General features: G+C 36.0%; 4 protein-coding genes across 4 annotated transcripts; all 4 read left to right on the forward strand.

The window, feature by feature from the left end:
* Positions 1-201: 201 nt before the first annotated feature.
* On the forward strand, positions 202-1011 carry LOC148585296 (uncharacterized). Its single transcript, XM_088516397.1, has one exon. The coding sequence runs from the start codon at positions 478-480 to the stop codon at positions 742-744; it is 267 nt and encodes an 88-aa protein (XP_088372523.1). The 5' UTR covers positions 202-477; the 3' UTR covers positions 745-1011.
* A 2661-nt stretch (positions 1012-3672) lies between these two features.
* On the forward strand, positions 3673-4621 carry LOC148585297 (uncharacterized). The gene has a single exon (XM_088516362.1). The coding sequence runs from the start codon at positions 4057-4059 to the stop codon at positions 4306-4308; it is 252 nt and encodes an 83-aa protein (XP_088372488.1). The 5' UTR covers positions 3673-4056; the 3' UTR covers positions 4309-4621.
* Positions 4622-7116: 2495 nt separating this feature from the next.
* LOC148585298 (uncharacterized) lies at positions 7117-7716 on the forward strand. The gene has a single exon (XM_088516396.1). The coding sequence runs from the start codon at positions 7234-7236 to the stop codon at positions 7483-7485; it is 252 nt and encodes an 83-aa protein (XP_088372522.1). The 5' UTR covers positions 7117-7233; the 3' UTR covers positions 7486-7716.
* Positions 7717-19184: 11468 nt separating this feature from the next.
* Positions 19185-19688, forward strand: LOC132183152 (uncharacterized). The gene has a single exon (XM_059596548.1). It carries the CDS (start codon positions 19323-19325, stop codon positions 19590-19592), a length of 270 nt encoding a protein of 89 aa, XP_059452531.1. The 5' UTR covers positions 19185-19322; the 3' UTR covers positions 19593-19688.
* The last annotated feature ends 3511 nt before the right edge of the window (positions 19689-23199 follow it).

Here is a 23199-nt window from a genome sequence, read left to right on the forward strand (position 1 = left end):
AACTCCACTTCATAGTGTCTGGTTTTCGTTTTTGTATGTCTCCGGACTTGATGGGTTTTATATTGAAAAAACGGTGTGCGCATTTGTTATCTCAAGCGGATTGGGCATCCTCATTTCAAAGTGATAAGATTGCTTTGTCGTCATCGAAAGGTAGATTTTTTAAAGACCATAGTTGCCCCTACCTAATAATTGGTGTCACGACGTCGTCGACGTGGTATTACAAGGGCAGTACAGTCATGTTCTGTAAAAAACCACTGGCTCCCCAGACTCCAAAACCACCGGCAAATGCCATAATCCCCATGGTTTTTCCAAACTTCCCATCGCTCACCCTCTATCTCAATATATTATATATATAAGGGACCTCCCCAACCATTTCCTTCATCAAGCTAGCACATATCCGTCTTGGATCAATTTCATCAGTGACACAAAGTTTGTTCAAAGCAAAGAAGAAGAGTGATATTGTGAAGAGCAGAGAAGATGAGTCAAACAAGCAGAGCATTTGTGGCAGCGAGTGTTGGAGTTGTGGAGGCCATGAAAGACCAGCTGGGGATCTGCAGGTGGAATCATGTCATAAGATTAGCTCAGCAGAATGCAAAGAAGCATCTCAGGTCCTTTTCTCAGGCCAACAACCTTTCTCCTTCAACTTCTGCAATGGTTTTAAGCAAAGCAAGAGAGCAGAAACTGAAGCAGTCGGAGGAGTCTTTGAGGACGGTCATGTACTTGAGCTGTTGGGGTCCCAATTGAAGCACAACTCAGCTGAAGATAGTGACTAGACGGTGAGGTGCCACTGATTTCTGGTAGAGATTCGTTGAATGAAGGAAGAATATTTGAAGACTAGCTACCAGACTTTTTGTAGATGCATAGCATAAATAGCAGTGGGAAATGTCAGGCGGATTGAGCTTAGTATTTTGGATGATGCAAAACTATCCTAGTTTGTAAATGTGTAAATGGAAATTGCCCTGATTAATACATACACGATTTATGACAAATTTGTTTTGTCTTCTTTGATGATTTTAATTAACTTTTTCCATGGATGGTTGATTGTCTTTGTTTCCTGCGAGAATCCAAAGATTACAGATAAGGTTTAAGATAGGCTCATTTTATTTAAGGTTATTGATTTATTTGGCGAGTTTGAATTTTATATGTATATTAACATTTAATAATAAATTGGCTTCTGCTCCTACTGGGCTGTTGCAACTTGCAAAGCTTGTCAGCGTACGGATGAGTAAGAATCTCAAGTGATGACTTGAATTTTGCAGAGCTGACGATGAAACAAACAAATCAATTAGGAAAACATGTTTAACCCGTGAACTCTCAATTGCTTTAAATATGAATTTTTTGTCACATTTTAAAGGTTATATGACTTCCGTATAAAATTTTAATTTTATCTTCCTAAAACTTTTTTTTATTTTTTAAAAAAAAATCATAGATATTTTGATTTTTTTGATATTTTTAACGGTTAAAATTGACAGAAGAGTTCACATTGAGAGCAATTGAAAAATCAGAGGTTCAAATTGAAAGATTTGAAAGTTTAAGAAAGGTTTATCAAATCGCGTGAAAATTCAAGAAGTTAAACTGAAATTTCTCTAATTAATTAAGTACCTTCAAACTTTGTTATGTATAACAAATTAAGAGCGTTATATGTTTTCTGGACACAATTTGAAGATGCCTCATCAATCATTATAAATGTGTAACACCTTCAATTTTTATCCTAGCTAGGGGCAAGAACTAGTGAAAGAGACAGATCCAAAAAATTAAATAGGGTTAAATACCAAATTTTTCCCTAGGGTTTGGTAACTTTATTTTTACCCCTCTAGAGTTTTATTTTTATCACAGGACCCCCCTGGGGTTTTGAAAAATGATCAAGTTAGTTCATCCGTTCGTTGACCGTTAAGACTAACACGTGGACCAATCAGATGTTGACATGTGGCACCTATTTAATTTAATTTTTTAATTAAAAAAATGTATTTTTTTTTAAAAAAAAAAAAGAAAAAGAAAAAAGAAAAGAAAAAAAATTGGGGGTGGCTCTTGGCCATTTGGGGGTGGCCTGGCCACCCCCATCTGGCCGGATGGGGGTGGCGGAGCCACCCCCTAGGCACCAGGGGGTGGCCGAGCCACCCCCTTGGGCTCCAAGGGGGTGGCTGAAACCACCCCCTGTACCCACTGGGGGTGGCCGAGCCATCCCCATGGAGCCTTGGGGGTGGCCGAAACCACCCCCAATCACCATTGGTGGTGGTTTCGACCACCCCCTGGTGCCCAGGGGGTGGCTCGGCCACCCCCATCCGGCTAGGCCACCCCCAATTTTTTTTTTTTTTTTTTTTTTCTTTTCTTTTCTTTTCTTTTTTTTTTTTAAATACATTTTTTTTTTAATTTAAAAAAATTAAATAGGTGCCACGTGTTAACATCTGATTAGCCCACGTGTCAGTACTAACGGTCAACTAACGGATTGACTAATTTGGTCCTTTATCAAAACCCTAGGTGGGTCCTGTGATAAAAATGAAACCCGAGGGGAGTAAAAATAAAGTTACCAAACCCCAGAGGGGTATTTGGTATTTAACCCAATTAAATAATTTAGAGATGCGAAGTAATTTTTCTTTATCCACTTCATCCCAAAATTGAAATACAAGGATGGGACCGGATATCAATTAAATCGGTGATGGTAGATGTGTTTTCGTCCACCGACTTCTTATCGACACGAATAAATTTTGATTATTACAGTTAAGCCGGTTAACTCGGTGAAACCAGTTAAATGTCAGTCGATTAAGTTGGTTAGTCATGGGCATTCTATATTGGGTCAAACCTCTTTTTATGAGATATATATATAATTTTTTTTTTTTAGGGGGCTCCAATAGTTGCTTTTTGATCTAAAGAAGTGTTTATTGGATATGTTTTTAACTAAATAAGTGATACAAAAAACTATGAAGAGCGAAAGTTGGTTAAGTCGATTCAGTTTAGTTAAACGATGAAATAAAAATTCTACCACCTACTGAACCAAATTGACCTCAAAATAGTTTTTTTTTTTTTTATTTTGACTGCCAATAGCAGGAAGTCAGTAACCGAGCAATAGCTGGCAATCATATATTTTGTCCACCCCTACGGGCAAAACCACATGATGGCTTGGGGGGGTGGGGGAGCTTTTTAATTTTTGCTTTGAGCATAATTATTTTAGATTATTTTATGGGAACTTCACTTACTCCTAATGTTTTATCACTTTTATAATCATACAATTATTTTTAAAAAATTTGTAATGCCACATAACTATCTTTGAAAACTTTGCAATTTCATCTCTACTGTTTAGGATTAAGGTTAAATCAAACGGTATATGGATGAAATATCTCTTATACTTCTGTAAAACTTTTAAAAATAAAATTATCCTAATTTAATAATTATATTTTTTTGACAAAAAAAAAAAACATAAAACACACTATTTGGCTTAAATTAAAAATTAAGATTATAATTACAAAAGTAATGAAACATCAATGTAAATAAAGTTTCTCATCATTTTTAAACGCAAAATATATATATATATTAAAATTTAGTTCAATTCTCATTTTTAACTCCACCAAAGAGCCATCTTGAAAGGGCAGTCGAAATCAGTCCAAAAAGACTCACTTCAGTCACTTGAAACTTGAAAGTAAACAAAGCGTGGTTTCGTTTTTGTGTGCGTCCATCAAATCTCCCAACTTGATGGGTTTGTATATTTCAAAACGGTGTGCGCATTGTTTCAGCTGAAGTGATAAGATTGCTTTGTGATCATCGAAAACCAGATTGTTTAAAATCCGAAGTTGCCCCTACCTAATTAGTACCACGATGTGATTCTACAAGGGCAGTGAAGTCATGTTCTGTAAAAAACCATTGGCTCCCCAGACCCCAAAACCACCGGCAAATTCCATAATCCCCATGGTTTTTTTATTTTTTTTCAAGTCATATATAAAAGGGACCTCCTCTACCATTTGGTTCATCAAGCTAGCACATATCTTTCTTGGATCAAGTTTTTATCAGTCACACAAAGTTTGTTCGATTCGAAGAAGAGTGATATTGTGAAGAGCAGAGAAGATGAGTCAAACAAGCAGAGCATTTGTGGCGGCTAGTGTTGGAGTTGTGGAGGCCATGAAAGACCAGCTGGGGATCTGCAGGTGGAATTATGTCATAAGATCAGCGCAGCAGAATGCAAAGAACCATCTCAGGTCCTTCTCTCAGGCCAAGAATCTTTCCTCTTCAACTTCTGCAATGGTTTTAAGTAAAGCAAGAGAATCAGAGGAGTCTTTGAGGACAGTCATGTACTTGAGCTGTTGGGGTCCCAATTGAAGCAAAATTCAGCTGAAGAAACGGAAACAGCCTTTCTTCTTCGTTTTGAAGACTACCCACCAGAAGTTTTGCAGATGCCATATATAGCAGAGGGAAATGTCAGGCGGATTTGGACTGAATTTAGTATTTGGGTTCTGCAAAACTATTCTGAAATTGTAAAGTGTAACTGGAAATTGCTCAAATATATACACCATTTATAAGAAATCTTGTCTTCTTTGTTGATTTTAGCTTTTGCCCTGGACTGTTTATTGTCTTTGTTTCGTGCGGGTTACCAAAGATTCCAGATGCCAAGATATTTTTTCTCTGCTGCAAAGATATTTTTCCTCTTTCTTTGCAAATTGTTCAGCTCCCACAAATCATAACTTCCGATACATGAAAAGAAACCGGTGATTCTATAATCTAAGTAAATCTTTCTAGTTCCTAAAGCTGCTAAGCATGCACACACACATACACACAAATATCTTTTCTTGATATTTCATATTTCCAAACACAAGCTCCTAAAGGCAACCCTTTTAAGTCCTAAACAGTCTTTAATCATAAGAATTACGAAGAGAATTCTCCTTCCTGTAATAGAAGACACAGTTTGTTTGGGATTGGCTTGGGATATTGAGCTTTTAGAATTTTTTTCTCTTCGCTTTTTTCTAGAGTTTTTTTTTTTTTTTTTTCATAATTTTTATGTACAAAAAAATATTTGTTTAACCTCTTTAACCCATCCCCTGGAAAAAATATTTTGTCCTGCTTTTTGTCATGTATTTTTATTATGTTTTGTTGTGTAGCTTTCTGGTAAACCTGAATTGGTACCAATTCAGACCCTCGGTCTATGTAGGGTATTTTTCTTTTGCTTGTTGGGTTCTTTCCAAGTCATTGAGGTGTTGGGTTCTTTCCAAGTCATTGAGGTGCTAGTAATCTGTCTTAATTGGGTTTTAAATCAAAACCTGAATTGGGTTTTGAATCAAAACCCGAACCGGTTGGACCTCAGACTTTGTATCTATGAAGGAAACCCTTTTTCCACTGGTTTATGTTAAAATCTATACAGTTTTTTTGAAAATTTGTTAAGATTTAAGTTTTTAGGGTTTTTATTACTTTATATGGTTTTATCCATCCTAAAGCCTCGCGACTTTAATTGGTTGCATTTGCGTGTGCCTTGTAATTTTTTGGTATCCTACCAATTCACTGAGATGCTAGGAGTTTGTCTAGATTGGGTTTTTCATATTAACTTGTATTTGTTTCTTTGTTTGTAATCTTGTTTTGTTTGAATGGATGTACTCAAAAAAATAAAAAATAATAATAATAAAAAATCTAAAATGCTTGTTTAAATTCAATTAACTAAAATTCTTACCAAAAAAAAAATCAATTAACTAAACACAATTAATTTTCTTTTTAGGAGAATCTTTTATATTCATTCCTTTGAAAAAAATCAAGAGTATAAAGTTTTGATAAATTATAGTCAAAGCTATGAGATTATAACGTCTTAATCACAAAACATAAAAATTAGACAATTAGTTCCTATATATGACTTTAACATCCGCTAACCCATATCCAAACTTCAGTTATAAAACAGATCTGTTCCAAGCAAATTCAATCAAATACATAGGTAGCCCATATTCTCAACTTTTATTTTCCTATCCATGGGAGCAAAACCCTCACACCGAAGTTAATCCTCCTCGACCCAAAGCTCAAGACAACAACATTCACTCTAAAGATCGCTCATGAAAATAGATCTAATGATAAGTCAAACCCTTATTCAAAAAAACAAAACAAAAACATAATAAAAAAACCAGTAAATAGTTGCAACAGGCGCGGCGAGGGAGGTGAAGGCTTTAAATTTAGTGTATAGTTCACTTAATCTCAAAAGTTTAGCTCCGTTTGGTTTGCGGAATAGACCATTGGATTGAACTAGCTAACACTAGGTATAGCTAGTCCTTCGTTTGGTAACACTCTATTCCTGGGAATAGTTTATTCCCATGAGAATACTAATCTCATACACACAGGGTTAGCTAAGCTACTAAGACCTCGTTTGGTTTGCGGAATGTCTAATCCATTAGAAAAGGATTAGCTACTACTGGGAATAGAACAGTGTGGAATAGATTAGCTATTCATATTCCTTTGTTTGGTTGTAACGCTGAAATAGACTAGCTAATCATATTCCTTTGTTTGGTACAATGCAATATGTTGATGAATGAAATCATATTGTGATCAAATTTCCTAAAATACCCTTATAATACAAATACAATTTATATTATTACGGACTTTCATTATCTTTTTTTTCTTAAACATAAACAAATTTACTATAACTTCTTTTTCTTTTTTATTTTTATTTATGTCAGGTATGTGGCCTTTTTTTTTTTTTTTGCAATTATGCTACAAAATTATTTATATAAAAAAAATATAGTTGGAGAAAACAGAATCAAACTCAATCTTGAAATCAAAAAAATATAATTGGAGAATGTACAGAGAATCAAAAGAAATTAAAAAACAGATTATATATTTGTATTTTATAAAAACCTTGCAGATTCTGTTTCTCCGTCAAAGAAAGAAAAAAGAGATACAAAGAAACATAATAAAAAAATAATAATAAAAAAAAGGTACATAAATAAAATGATAGAGAAACGGAGAGAGGAAAATCAGAGAGAAACAGTACAAATAATCAAAAATAATCAAAAAACAGAATTTAAAAAAAAAAATCGTTTGCACTTGCAGAAAAACGTACCAGAAGAATCAGAGAGAAAATAGAAAAAGAGATAGAAAAAGAGAGAGAGAACGAAATATAGAGACGGAGAAAAGAGAAACGGAGATATATAAAAGGGACCTCCTCTACCATTTGGTTCATCAAGCTAGCACATATCTTTCTTGGATCAAGTTTTTATCAGTCACACAAAGTTTGTTCAATTTGGAAGAAGAGTGATTTTGTGAAGAGCAGAGAAAATGAGTCAAACAAGCAGAGCATTTGTGGCGGCGAGTGTTGGAGTTGTGGAGGCCATGAAAGACCAGCTGGGGATCTGCAGGTGGAATCATGTCATAAGATCAGCGCAGCAAAATGCAAAGAACCATCTCAGGTCCTTTTCTCAGGCCAAGAATCTTTCCCCTTCAACTTCTGCAATGGTTTTAAGCAAAGCAAGAGATTCAGAGGAGTCTTTGAGGACAGTCATGTACTTGAGCTGTTGGGGTCCCAATTGAAGCACAACTCAGCTGAAGAAACTGAAACAGCCTTTCTTCTTCGTTTAGTGAGGGAAGAATATTTGAAGACTACCCACCAGAAGTTTTGCAGATGCCATATACAGCAGAGGGAAATGTCAGGCGGATTTGGACTGAATTTAGTATTTGGGTTCTGCAAAACTATTCTGAAATTGTAAAGTGTAACTGGAAGTTGCTCAAATATATACACGATTTATAAGAAATTTTGTCTTCTTTGTTGAATTTAGCTTTTTCCCTGGACTGTTTATTGTCGTTGTTTCGTGCGGGTTAACAAAGATTCCAGATGCCAAGTTATTTTTTCTCTGTTGCAAAGATATTTTCCCCTTTCTTTGCAAATTGTTCAGCTCCCACAAATCATAACCTCCAATACATGAAAAGAAACCGGTAATTCTATAATCTAAATAAATTAAATAAATCTTTCTAGTTCTTAAAGCTGCTAAGCATGCACACATATACACATTGAGAATAAGGTTATATATTGAATATACAAAAAGGACCTATATATATAGGCTAATAATACAGACCTAGTAGAATAAGAAAAGGTAAACCTAGAATATTAAAAAAAGTAAATAACCATAACATAATATTCTTAACAGCCCTTCTCAAGCTCAAGGTGGAGTGCGAGAAACCAACTTGAGGTTGGATACAAGATCACAAAAATTCCCGGGAGGATGTGACTTTGTAAAGATGTCTGGGAGCTAATCACAGGACGTGATAGAATAAAGCTGTAGTGAGCCCTGAGGAAGATGATGACGAACAAAATGACAATCAATCTCAATATGTTTGGTCCGTTCATGAAAAACATCATTATGAGCAATCTGAATAACAATCTTGTTGTCACAGTATACATAAGTAGCAGAAGAAAGAGAGACACCTGTAACAGCCATCACAAGGAAAGAAGCTCCGTGGTAGTGTCAGTTTGAACACGATATTCTGCCTCGGTGCTAGATCGAGCAATAAGTTTGTTTCTTACTTCGCCAAGAGATAAGCGAGGTGCTAAGTGGGAAACAGTAACCAGTGGTAGAACGACGATATGTCGGATCACCTGCCCAATCAGTATCAGTATAAGCATGTAGCTGTAGAGGAGACTGAGAGGACAAATAGAACCCATGAAATAATGTCCCCTTCAGGTACCGAAGAATGCGGAGGACAGTTGAGAAATGAGTGGAGCGATGAGCAGCTATAAACTGACTCACCTGATGGACAACATACGAGATATCAGGTCGAGTGACAGTAAGGTAGACAAGACTGCCAACTAAATGCCGATATAAGGTAAAATCGCGAAAAGGCTTGCCATCATGAGGAGTGAGATGAGTATTAGGCTCAATCGATGTGTCGACAATTTTACTATCTATGAAATTGGCCCGAGAAAGCAGATTAGATATATACTTGGCTTGTGTCAAATAATAACCATCAGAAGAAAAGGAGATCTCAAGACCAAGAAAATAGCTGAGAGGGCCAAGATCTTTCATCTCAAAGTGCTGACTGAGAAATTGTTTAAATTCCTGAATACCAGTGATATTATCTCCAGTGATAACCATGTCATTAACATATAGTAGAAGAAGTATGATACCTCGGTCTGTGCGGCAAATAAACAACGCTGAATTATAAGAGCTGATGGAGTAGCCAAGGCGAGAGATAGTGGCGCTAAACCTTGCAAATCATGCTCGAGGTGCCTGCTTAAGTCCATATAGAGCTCGACAAAGATGACAAACCTTGTTTGTAGGATGAGATAATCCAGGAGGTGGTTGCATATAGACTTCTTCACTTAAATCACCATTAAGGAAGGCGTTTTTGACATCCATTTGACAAAGTGACCAATGTAGAGAGGTTGCAACAGCCAACAGAGTATCAATTATACTGAATACCTCTCAATGTGAGGATTGCTCGTATTATATAGAAATTGTCTAGGTAATTACAGGCTGTATCTCAGCAATTACAGCAATCTAGGGAAACAAAGAAGGTAACTAAAATCTACCTATTAATTACAATATACTATAGCTATAATATAAGAACATGTCATAACTAGAAAGACTAATTATGGCTAAATATATATGATACATATAGACCCTATCTGACTAACATCCCCCCTCAAATTGATGTTGGTCGATCAAGAAGCATCAATTTGCCCACAAGGAACTGATGACGTTGTCGTGTTATAGCCTTCGTGAAGACGTCAGCTATCTGTAGATCAGTGGAAACATGAGGAAGAGAGATAACACGAGTGTCCAAGGCTTCCCGAATAGAATGACAGTCTACCTCAATATGCTTCGTGCGTTCATGGTAAACAGGATTAGCAGCTATTTGAATAGCACTAGTATTATCAGCATGAAGAGGAGTAGAATCAGTTTGAGAAAAACCAAGCTCCGCTAAAAGCCCACGAAGCCAGACAATCTCAGAGCAAGCAACAGACATTGCCCGGTATTCGAATTCAGTAGATGATTTAGAAACGCAAGCTTGCTTCTTACTCTTCCAAGAAATCAAAGAATCACCAAGAAACATGCACCAACCCGTGACAGACCGCCGAGTGTCAGGACATCCTGCCCAATCTGCATCACTATAAGCAACAAGGCAAAGGGGAGAGCCAGTTGGAAAGAACAACCCACGGCCAGAAGACCCTCAAAGATATCGAATGATACGTCGAACAACAGCTAAATGAAGATGGCGTGGAGTTTGCATAAACTGGCTAACCTGTTGGACAGCGAAAGAAATATTGGGTCGAGTAATAGTCAAATAATTCAAGCTGCCTATCAATTGTTGAAACACAGTAGGATCAGAGAAAAGATCACCCTCCTCACTTCGATAGTTCACATTAACCTCCATAGGAGTATCCACCGAAGAGGAATCCTGAAGACCAGCTAGACTAATCAAGTCCTGGGTATATTTGTGTTGATTCAAGAATATACCGGAAGAATCAGTGTGCACCTCCAACCCCAAAAAATACGTAAGAGGACCAAGGTCTTTCATATGAAAAGAGTCTTGAAGATTCCGCTTCAGATGTGCAATCAAACTGGAGTCGGTTCCCGTAATGACAATATCATCCACATATACAAGTAAAAGAACGACACCAGTCGGAGTCTTGCAAAGGAACAAAGAAGAATCATATTGGCTTTGGACAAAGGAGAAGCGAAGTAGAATAGACCTGAATTTTTCAAACCATGCCCGGGGAGCCTGTTTTAAGCCATAGAGAGACCACTTTATCTTACACACAGTGGCAGATGGAGAAGAAAACAACCCCGGAGGAGGAGTCATGTAAATATTCTCTTTGAGATCACCATGAAGAAAAACATTTTTGACATCAATCTGGTGAAGTGGCCAGCCTTGGGAGGCGGCAATAGAAATAATTATACGCACTGTAGTCATCTTCGCGACTGGAGCAAATGTCTCCTCATAGTCCACCCCATATTCTTGCCTGTTCTCAAGAGCAACTAATCGGGCGTTATATCGATCCAGAGTCCCATCAGAGCGAAGCTTAATTGAGTAAACCCATTTACAACCAATGGCTTTAACATGAGAGGAGCAAGGAACCATGTCCCATGTATGATTGTCTTGCAGAGCCCGAAGTTCCTCATCCATCGCTTTCCGCCAACATTCATATTTAACAACCTCGGAAAAACATGTAGGGATGGAAATAGAAGATAAAGTAGCATTAAAGGATGTATGGGGAAAACCGTACCTATCAGGAGGACGTGATACCCTCGCAGATCGTCGAGGACCAGACTCATGAACTGTCTCAGATGGCGGGTCAATCAGAGGAGTTGTCGGAACAGTTTCAGAAGAAGGGTCAGTGTCGGGAAGGGGCAAAGTTGGTAGACATCGAGAATACACAATTCCAGGTTTGAACCACTCAGGCAGAAGAGGCAAGTCATCAAAACAAGATAGAATACTAATCTCAGGCAATGATTCAACATGTGTAGAAAAGAAACATTGATGCTCAAAGAACACAACATTACGAGATATACGAAATTTGTCAGAACAAGGATCATAGCAAACATAACCTTTGTGAGAAACACTATAACCCATAAAGGCACATTTAACAGACTGAGCAGAAAGTTTGTGACGTTCATGTGCAGGTAAATGAACAAAACAAATACATCCAAAAGTATGCAAATTAAGATAGCTAGGATGCTGATGATACAAACGATAATAAGGAGAATCAAAATGCAATACCTGAGAGGGCAGTCGATTAATTAAGTAAACTGCAGTAGATAATGCCTCAACCCAGAATTTAGAAGGAACATAGGACTCAAGTAATAAAGTGCGAACAACATCCAAGAGATGACGGTTCTTTTGTTCCGCCACCCCATTTTGCTGAGGAGTATAAGGACAAGAGCGCTGAGAGACAATTCCTTTGTGGCGTAAGAAATCATGAAACTCGTGGGACATGTATTTTCCACCAGAATCAGACCTCAAAATCTTAATGCCTGTAGAAAATTGATTCTCAATATATGCTACAAAGGTCTGAAAAACAGACAGAACCTCAGATTTGGCCTGAAGAAAATAGACCCAAGTATATCGACTGAAATCATCTATGAATGTTACAAAATATCTATATCGAGCATGAGAAATTACAGGAGAAACGCCCCATACATCACTGTGCACAACATCAAAGCATTTTTTAGCATGACTACCATGAGAAGAAAACGAAAGAGTTTTACTCATACCAAGTTTGCATACAGAACAATCAAATGACAAATTTTGAGAAACTCGTTCTTTATTGCCTAACAAACCAGAATTTAACATATGAGACAGAATAACAGAATTTGGATGACCCAAACATTTGTGCCATACTTCGTTCAGAGTGTTAACTGTCCTACAAGCCAAAGATAAACAACTAGGAATTGAAAAGTGCAGTGGAAATAGTCTGCCAACTTTAGGCCCCTTCGCGAGTATCTTCCCTGACACCTGATCCTGCACAAGACAACCATCACGAGAGAAATGGACATCACATTTTTTTTTCAACTAACTGCCCAACTGAAATAAGACTATCAGAAAGGCCAGGAGAGACATAAACATCTCTGAATGAAGGATTAATATCCCCTACTTCATTAATAGCTAAATGACTCCCATTAGTTACTTGAATATGAGATGAACCATGATATGGACGAACATTGCAAAGAGTATCAGACGATCTGGTCATATGATTGGATGTTGCAGAATCAATAAGCCAAGACTTAGACGAAATAGTACCATTACCTTGGAGCCCTAAAGCAGAAAAGGCTGACATAATCAGCTGCTGGACCATTTCAGGAGTAAGAACAACTGATCCGGCCGCAGAAGAAGAGGCTGAGGACATCACTAGAGCAGAAGAGGTGTTTACTGCAGCCTGATAGGCAGTAGCTTGACGATTCTGAGGCCGAGTGGGACATTCTTTGATAAAGTGGCCCAGTTTCTTACAGTAATTGCAAGATTTCTTTGCATAATTGGCGGGAATATGACTATACTCCTTACAGCTGAAACACTGGACCTTGCGCATATCCTTACCCTTCCCTTTCCCATAGGCTACTGGATTTGGGTTGGAATCGTGCTAGAATGTAGCCTGTGTGAGAAGAAGCTGCTCCTCACGGAGTAATTTTCCAAAACAAACATCCAAAGATGGCGAAGGATCCCGATTCATTAAATTTGAGCGAGTAACCTCAAATTCAGAGCGTAATTTCATCAGGAATTGATCTCTCTTGCTCTGCTCATGAACAGCCTAAACAGTAGAGAAAGATGCAGCAGGTACCTTCGTATAAACCATATCAAAAAATTCTCCCCACAAATTCTGAAAACCAGAAAAATACTCTGAAATGGAGAGATTGCCTTGGGTGTAATTAGCAATCTCATATTCTAGCTGAAAAATGGCGTGCGGTATTGTCCTCATGATAAACCTTCAGCAAATACTCCCACATAGTCTTCGCAGTCTTATAAGGCCTCAGATTGAGCACAATAAGAGGATCAACAGACCCTAAGATCCAAGACATCATACGTGCATCCTTGACCTTCCACTTAGCCAAATCTTTAGCTTCCGTAGGAGCTGGATCACTACCGTCAATATGGCCCCACAACTCTTTTCCCGTAACAAATAATTGAAATTGGAATTCCCAAGCAGAATAATTTTTTCCAGTAAAACGGACCCTAAAAGTCTCACTAGAAGACATAATGAAATCAAAAAAATTAGAAATTAGACAACCTGAGAAAGAAGTAACAGGCCCACCAGATCTGTTGGACAGCAAGCCCAAGTCCACTCAAGTCAAACAGCACCAACCAGCAACCCACCAGAGTAGCAACACAGCCCAATCCCAGCAAGCCCAAGTCCAAGCAACCCCAAACAGCAATGCTAATTTGCTGATTGCTGACCACACCAAACAGCAAGCCCAAACTGCACCAAACAGTAAGCCCAAACAGCCAGCCCAAATCCAAACAGCAACCCACTCAGCAATCCCTAAACCACGCTCACAACACCAACCAGAAACAGCCGACAGTCCACAACCTCCACGTCGACAGCCCCAAAACCTCCAGAATAGCGCCCAAACAGCACCCAAATCAGTCAGCAACCCAAACAGAAATTGTCGACAACACCAAAATAGCCGACAGCCCCAAAACCTCCAGAATAGCACCCAAACGGCACCCAAATCAGTCAGCAACCCAAACAGAAATTGCCAACAACATAGAAATCGCCAATAGCCCAAATTGCAGGGAGCACCACGCCGACCACGCTCACTACACCAAATCCTCCAGAAATCGACGGGAACACCACAGACCTCCAAAGAGTCTGCCGACAGCCACTAATCACCACAAAAAGGAGTAGTTTCCGGTAAGAAATTCCCTACCCTCAATAGAAATTGCCGCTACCCTCGACAGAAACTTCCGAAAAGCAATTTAGAACCCTAATTTAGATGATTTTGGCTCTGATACGATGTCAATTGTACTTAATACCTCTTAATGTGAGGGTTGCTCGTATTATATAGAAATTGTCTAAGTAATTACAGGCTGTATCTCAGCAATTACATTAATCTAGGGAAACAAATAAGGTAACTAAAATCTACCTATTAATTACAATATACTATACCTATAATATAAGAACATGTCATAACTAGAAAGACTAATTATGGCTAAATATCTATGATATATATAGACCCTATCTGACTGACACAGAGCACACACAGAAGAGAGGCGAGCAACTGGAGCAAAAGTCTCCATATAATCTACACCATATTCCTGAGTAAAACCTCTGGCCACAAGTCGAGCCTTGTACCTGTCAACAGTACCATCGGAACAAGTCTTGATTTAGTAACCCACTTACACCCAACTACATATTTTCCAAGAGGTAAGTTAACCAGATTCCATGTATTGTTGTTGTATAAAACATCAAGTTCCTCTTTTATCGCAGCTTGCCAAAGAGAAACATCCTCTCATTCAGAAGCCCCTTTTACTGGCTTTTTAACCTCCCTAGTCACATAAAGCCAAAGCTTGCGGCTTTTAAGAAAGTTACACATAGGTTAAAACCACACCATATAGTTTATGCCATCCAATACAGTCTAAACATAATGAATAATCTCGTTTTGTGCCATCTAGACTGTTTAAATACAAAAACATACCACAAATATGAAATCAGGACGAAAAAATAGAGTGGAAAGCACTTGGTCAACTTAGGAAGTCAAAGTCAACAATCAAGGTCAATTCAAGGCTAATGTGGCACTGGCTGACGTGGCGATGTTAATGTCGCAGTAGGTCTGACATGGCAGCTGGAGTGCTGGCGCATGTGGTGCACGCGCAAAAAGGAGGCAGCAGTGCTAGACGCATGGATCTCACGCTTGGACCTTTGAGCGGCGCGTAAGGGCGTGTGCAGCAGTGTATGAAGGATATGGCGCCTGCTCTGGAATCAGCGAGACAAGTTGTGCCTGTATCAAAGCGAACGGACCACTATGGCGGCCTGTGGCGAGGGCGGCAGTGGCGAAACGGCCAGGACTTCGGGGCAACGCATGAGGGAGTGTCCGAACTCCGATGAGGTAGTGTGCAATGGCTCTGGAACGGTCGTCCTCCAAGGTTTCTAGCGGTACATTGAGCCGTTGAAAACTATAAGAGGAAGAGAGAAAACCGAAAAAGGACAGAGTGAGATATTCGCCGGAGAACACTAGTGGCGCTGAGAAAAAATAAAAATAAAATAAAATAAAAATAAATAAATTAAGATGCGGAAAAAAAAAATTTGAGGGTTATTTAGAACATGTGCTCTGATACCATGTTGAGAATAAGGTTGTATATTGAATCACGTAGTATAATGTACAGAAGGGGCCTATATATATAGGCTAATAATACAGACATAGTAGAATAAGGAAAAGTAAACCTAGTAAACCTAGAATACCAAAAAAAGTAAATAACCATAACATAATATTCTTAACACACACAAATATCTTTTCTTGATATTTCCAAACACAAGCTTCTAAAGGCAACCCCTTTTAAGTCCTAAACGGTCTTCAATCATAAGAATTACGAAGAGAATTCTTCCTTCTTGTAATATTGAAAACACAATTTGTTTGGGATTAGCTTGGGATATTAAGCTTTTAGGTTTTTTTATTTCATTTTATTATTATTATTTTTTTAATGCTTCTAAAATGCTTGTTTAAATTCAATTAACTACAATTCTTAAAAAATAATAATAAAAAAAAATCAATTAACTAAAATAAATGACACAATTATTATTTTTTTGGGGGGAATCTTTCAAATTCATTCTTTGAAAAAAGATCAAGAGAATAAAGTTCTTATAAATCATAATCAAAGCTATAAGGTTACAATGTCTTAGTGACAAAACATAAAAATCTTACAATCAGTTCCTACCTATGACTTCAACATCCGCTAACCCATATTTAAACTTCAGTTATAGAACGGATCTGCTTCAGGCAGACTCAATCTAATACATAGGTAGCCCATATTTCCAACTTTTATTTTTACAGCCTTGGAACAAAACCATCACACTGAAATTAATCCTCCTCGACTCAAAGGTCAGGACAACAACCTTCACCCCAAAGATCGCTCATGAAAGTAGATCTAAGGAGAAGTCAAACCCTTATTAAAAAAAAAAACCAAAACACAATAAAAAAAACCAACAAACAAGTACAAAATCCGAAGCGAGAGCGGCGAAGACTTTAAATTTAGTGTATTCAGTTCACTTAATCTCAAAAGTTTAGTTTATATTGTCAATGCTACAGTCTATAGTGCTTTTAATTTAGGGAAAAATATAAAAAAGCCCCTCAAACTATCAGCCATTTGTAATATAGTTCCTGATGTTCAAAAGGTACTAAAGTAGCCTCCAAACTACTAAAATGTATAAAAAAATGCCACTTATTTTTTTATATTCCTATAATACCCATATTATTTTAATAAATAAAATAATAAAATAATTGTAAAAAAAAAAAAAAAACCAAACAATTTAAAAAAAAAAAAAAAAAACCAATGTACGAATAATTACAATTTTTTTTTTTTGAATAAACAAATAATTAGTCACTATAGTTAGCCAAAATTACAAATTGCTTCATGTTGTATTAAAGTAAAATCAATTTGGTAGTTTGATGGGCTACTTTAATAACTTTTTTTTTTTTTTTTTTTGAATATCTTAAGAACCGTACTTTTGATTTTACTTTAATACGAAATGAAGCAATTTATAATTTAGGCCAATTACAGTGACTAATTATTTATTATTTATTCCAAAAAACATTTTTTTATTCGCCCATTGGTGTTTTTTTTTTTAATTGTTTTTTTTTTTAACAATTATTTTATTATTTTATTTGTTAAAAGAATAGGGGTATTATAGGAATATAAAAAAGTGGCATTTTTTATACATTTTGGTAGTTTAAGGGGCTACTTTATTACCTTTTGAATATTGAGGGGGTATATTGCAAACGGCTAGTAGTTTGGGAGGCTTTTTATATATATATATATATATATATATATATATATATATATATATTTCCCTTTAATTTAAGTGGATCCTCTTAAAGTGTTGATTAAATGATTAAGGGGTTGCTTGGGATTACGTTTGAGGGGCCTAAAAGTGCTTTTAACAATTAAAAAGTCCGTTTGAATAAAAAAGTAATCGTTTGTTAAAAAAAAAATTAAAAGCGCTTTTAATGATCCAAAAAGCCTAAAAATGGCTAAAATACACTTTTGGCAAAAACTTGAAAATGAAGCTTTTGCCCAAAAGCTCTTTTTTACTTAAAAACTATATTTTTCAAACACAATCCTAGATATGCTCTAAATTTATCTTTTTCCTATCAACTTAAGCTTTTAAGACAAATTATAATTTAACATATTTATTTCAATTTTATCCCTCTGTTACTAATGGGAGTTGAACCAAAATTACCAAAAACCCTACCCTTCTTTTTTTTAAAAAAAAAAATTAAAAAACTTAAAATTACAGGGGTGGCTGGCTGCCCCCTGTATGACCTAAGGGAGGTTGCACCATCCCTAGGGCACCTTACGTTTAGGGGGTGGCTGCGGCCTCCCCCTTCGCCATCTGCGATGGCCAGGTCACCCCCGATGAGCCTCGAAGGCCACCCCCATAAATTTAGGTTTTCCCCCTTTTTTTTAAAATAAAAATAAAAAATAAATTTAAGGGTTAATTTTTTTTTTTTTAGAAAAAGTTGTCAATTCCTTTAAGAATAGCTATTCCTGTGTGTAAAAGATTAGTGATTCCCAATTTTTCACATGAATAACTATTCCTAAGAATAGACCCTTACCGAACAAAAGAATAACTATTCCATAAGAATAGCCATTCCATTTCAGAGTCTATTTTGCAAATCAAACGGGTCCTAAGGAATAGGAATAACTATTCCATTCCGTCTTCCTCTAATATTTATAGTAATAGCTATTCATTTTCCTAACGGAATATCTAATCCGCGTACCAAACGAGCCCTTAATATATCATTTTAAAGTGTTGATTAAATGATTAAATTTATCTCTTTCTATCAACTTAACATTTTAAGTCAAATGGTAATTTAACATATCCATATTTCAATTTTTTTTTTTTTTTTTCAATTTTATCCCTCCGTTAGAATTTTGAGATTATGTGAAGTTTTTTCTTATTGTAAAGCACTATAGACTGTAGCATTAAGTAATTGACAATATAAATATTATTTTTCATACTTATTTATTACATTTATTTTATATTGACCGAGTTTTTTTTTTTTTCCTATTCAATATAGGTTAGTAAGGTTAAACGTAGATAAGTTTTTTTTTTTAAAAAAAAAAAAATTTTTTTTTTTTTTTTAAGAACGACATACTCCTAAACCTCAATGAACTAGTAAGATATCAGAAAAATAAAAGAGACTAACAAATGCAGCGGATTAAAGCCGCGGCACTCTAGGGATAAAACCAGCCACTGAAAAAGAAGTATCAAAGGTAATATCTGAAATGCGGCCAAAAACTTAGCTCTAGCTGTTAGATAGTGTTTAGGTTGTGACCTCCATACTTTGGGCTTTAAATGGATTTTCTTTGTGCGAAAACCGTGTTCGAGTTACTTTTTTGTCCCCGTTAGTACAAGTCACCATCCAACCTGTCCCCAAGAACCCAACTTTGTCCCCGTACAATTATTGTGGCCAAGTGGATCACAGAGAAGGGCAGAAAAGCCATTTGCCCATATTCCTGCTTCACCCATCAAAAAACCACTGGCTTTCCCACACTCAAAACCAGCAGAGAAAAAAAAAACATGTACTCAAGTGTCGAGACTCTAGCATCTATCTATATATAAGGAACCCTCCACAACTTTCACTCCCACCAAACACATCCTTATTAAGATCATTTTAAAAGATCAAAAAACAAAGAGTTGGAAGGAAGAATAGAAGATGAGCTCAGGAAGCAAAGCTTGGGTTGTGGCAGCCAGTATTGGGGTGGTGGAGGCACTGAAAGACCAAGGATTCTGCAGGTGGAATCACACAATAAGATCAGCACACCAACATGCCAAGAATCAGCTCAGGTCTGTTCCTCAGGCCAAGAAGCTCCCACCTTCTACATCTTCTGCAATGGTTTCTAGCAGTGTGAGAGATAAGAAGGTGAAGCAATCAGAGGAGTCTCTAAGAACAGTCATGTATTTGAGCTGTTGGGGTCCAAACTGAGCTGAATTGTAGATGATTTAGATCATACATGTACAGCTACTAGCTCTAACCTTGTATATGGATCCTTCAATTTAATTATTATTAGTGTCAAATAACTCCACAGCTTGATTAGTTGATTATGTTGAATTCATCACTATGCTTTTTGACACAGCATCCCCTTCAGTGGAGGAGTAGTTGAAGGATTGGAGGTAGGGTTTTGGCCGTGAATACGAACCCAACACAAAATTAAAGTTTTAAGATTAAAGAGTTTGACTTAATTAAATGGACCGTGTTAAAGTTTACATATCTAGTCTAATATCTATGCTTCGACACGATCCAAACTCGACATGCAATTTTTGACATAACCAGCAAATCTGACACGAATCTAATATAATATTATAGGGATAGAATTGAGAGATTCAACCCAATTAATTAAATAAATCGGGTTAAGATTGTTCTATATAGTCTTATACACATACATTGACATACGAACATTAATTGTCACTCCTAATCGGAGGCATGCCATAGGTGATTCCTTTCGACCCTCTTCTACTTAAGGCACATGCCAAACCTCATTGGATTCCTCATTTCATTTGAAAGATGTTATTTATTTTGTAGTTAGAACTTAAAAATTCACCCTTAAAAAAAATTAAAAATTAAAAATTAAAAATTAAAAATTTACGCATTTAATAATATATATATATATATATATATATATATATATAATGTCAATTTTAACGGGCCTTTTAAAAATTTTAAATAATATAATATTATTTACACGATTTAATATACCAACTTTGCCCATTTCTGTCACAGCTAAAGAATCCAAATGTTCAAGACGAACCTCGTACGAAATCTAGGCAATCTCCAAAAAGACGCGTAGGGGCTTGGACGATTTTTTTTTTTTTTTTTGTTTGCCTGAGCAAATAATCCAATACTATAAAGACAAAAACAAAAACAAAAAGGGGATACATGCTCACTGGGATCCAACATGACTTGGGGCTTAAATGGAGTTTAAGCACTTTTTATTTAATCTATCATGGTAGGTCTAAAAAGAATAACTTCATAAATAAGAGAAATATGAATATCCCTCTCCTACCCATAAATTAATACATAAACTTCACTTTGGCCCCCTGAACTTTCACCCGATTTTATAAACTTTTCCTGAACTTTCAATTACTCTTAATTAGAACCATTTCGTTAATTTTAGTAGTTAAAAATACAAAAAAAAATACCAAAATGTCCTTGATTTGCATTTTTTTAAAAATAAAAAAAAATGTTTTGAAAGTTGAAATTTTATATAAAAGTTAAGGGTATAAACGTTATGTAACGTTTAAAATCTGACGGAGGGGTCCACATTGAGAGTAATTGAATGTTTAAGGGGTCCAAAATAAAAGATTTGGAAGTTCAGGGAGATTTGTAAAATCGAGTGGAAGTTCAGGGGGTCAAAGTGAAGTTTTCCCTAAAAAAAACTAAGGAGAAACTTCACTTTGGCCCCCTGAGCTTCCACCCGATTTTACAAACCCCTCCTAAACTTTCAAATCTCTCACTTTGGACCTCTAAACTTTGAATTGCTCTCAATTATGACCATTCCGTCAATTTTAGCCGTTAAAATTACAAAAAAGGACCAAAATATCCATGATTTTCATTTTTTAAAATAAAAAAATGTTTTGGAAGTTAGAGTTTTATACAAAAGTCAATGGTATAAACGTCATGTAATATTTAAAATCTGATGGAGGAGTCCACATTGAGAGAAATTCAAAGTTCAAGGGTCCAAAGTGGGAGATTTTGAAGTTCAAAGAGAGTTTGTAAAATTGGGTGGAAGTTTAGGGGATCAAAGTGAAGGTTTCCCAAAAATTAAGTATTGCACTTTGCACCCAATAATTATTTTATACTCTTACACCAAAAATAAAAATGATATGATCAAAAATGAATATGTCTTATACCAGCTTTTGGACTCAGGCCATTTGAGCCTCCCAAAGTCCAATAAGCTTGTAATTTTCATCAATCAAAGGGAAATATTAGAAACTTATGGCCGAAAAGAAAATGGGTTCCACTGGAATTCAAATTGCTTTAATTACTTTAGGTTAAGGTTTATAAGAGGTAGATCAATTGGTTGAGACCAGGCTTAATGAAGCGGATGTCACTAGTTTGAATCTCACTCCCCCTCTTATGCAGACATGTCAAAAAAAAAAAAAATTACTTCAGGTTAAGTGGAGTACAGCAACATTAAAAAAATAATAAAATTCCCTATAAATTTACAATCATGCCTTTTTTATTTTTACAAATAATGCTAAAAGGTAGACACGTCCTCTTTATATCTTTGGAGTGAATTCAACTAGGGTCAAAAACAAACTACAAACCCTCCTTACTACTCGACCCGTCATCTAATCTTTATTCTACAACTCTATTTTGCTCACAGGTAATAAGAATGTGGTTTTTCTTTTTGAGAACACATAATTTTAAAGGCTAAATTATGATTTTAATAGTCAAATCACAATTTTGTCAAACGTTTAACAGCATTTTTAAAATCACAAACTCAAACTGACCTTAATAAACTTGACAACAATACGACATATAATTCCAAAAATAAAGATACGAATAATTGATAAAGCTAAAGATAGAGATAACAATGACTGATGATAGCTAATCTAGAGGATCAAATGCAATCCTTTATCCTACTTTGACTCCTGCGTTAATCCCCTCCACCCATCTTCTTCGCTTATATATCTTAATTTTGATTCCACTCAACGTATTTCTCCTCCTTATCATCTGTTACCATCATTTCCACGTAATTGACTAGGAGAACTCCTGAGTGGAGTATCATGTCGAACTATAGGATATGACTATCAGACCATATGAATCAACTTGAACCTGATTCATTTAATTAAACGAGCTAATTAAACTTTTTGACTCTGGCATGATCCATTTAAATTAACGAGTAACGCAACATGATCCGTATAACTTGTTTAATTAATAAACGGACTGTGTTAGGTTGACCCAACACGACCAATTTTCACCAATTTTAGACCCAAATACTTGGTTTGACCTGATTAACACAATTTCATATATTAAAAGTATAAATTATATCAATTATACACGTTCACAACTAAAATCATGACAATCAATTTAATAATTGATATCTAATTATTCATAACCATGGTTCATAAACACAATATAACTTCATAGCGCAATATCTAATCAAAGTAATATTACAGTCCAATAAAGTTCATCGACAACATAAATAAGCACTTAACAATAGAGAAAATAAAATTACATTTCAGCAAATGCTATGATAAAGCCTCACCATTAAGCATAAACATTGACTATTAACATAATGAAAAGTAGATGGAATTTAAATGTGTAATTTATACACGCTATGCGGGTCAATTGCAAGTTAAGCGAGTTGATCCAAAATTGACCAATTTACTAATACTAGTAGTATCTAATCGGGTCAATTCGGTTTGACCCGAAAATTCTAACCCTCTAATTTTAAGTCAGTTTCGCACGTTGTGCCAAAAATGGTCACCCCTCCTTCATGTTAAGTCTTATTTTTTGGCTAAAACTTAACTCTTGTTCTTATTTGAGTAATTAATGAGCAAAAACAAAAAGAAAGTAACCATACCCG

Source organism: Corylus avellana, chromosome 5 (assembly GCF_965113065.1).
Source record: "Corylus avellana chromosome 5, dhCorAvel1.hap1.2, whole genome shotgun sequence".
In the NCBI taxonomy this organism is placed as follows: Eukaryota; Viridiplantae; Streptophyta; class Magnoliopsida; order Fagales; family Betulaceae; genus Corylus; species Corylus avellana.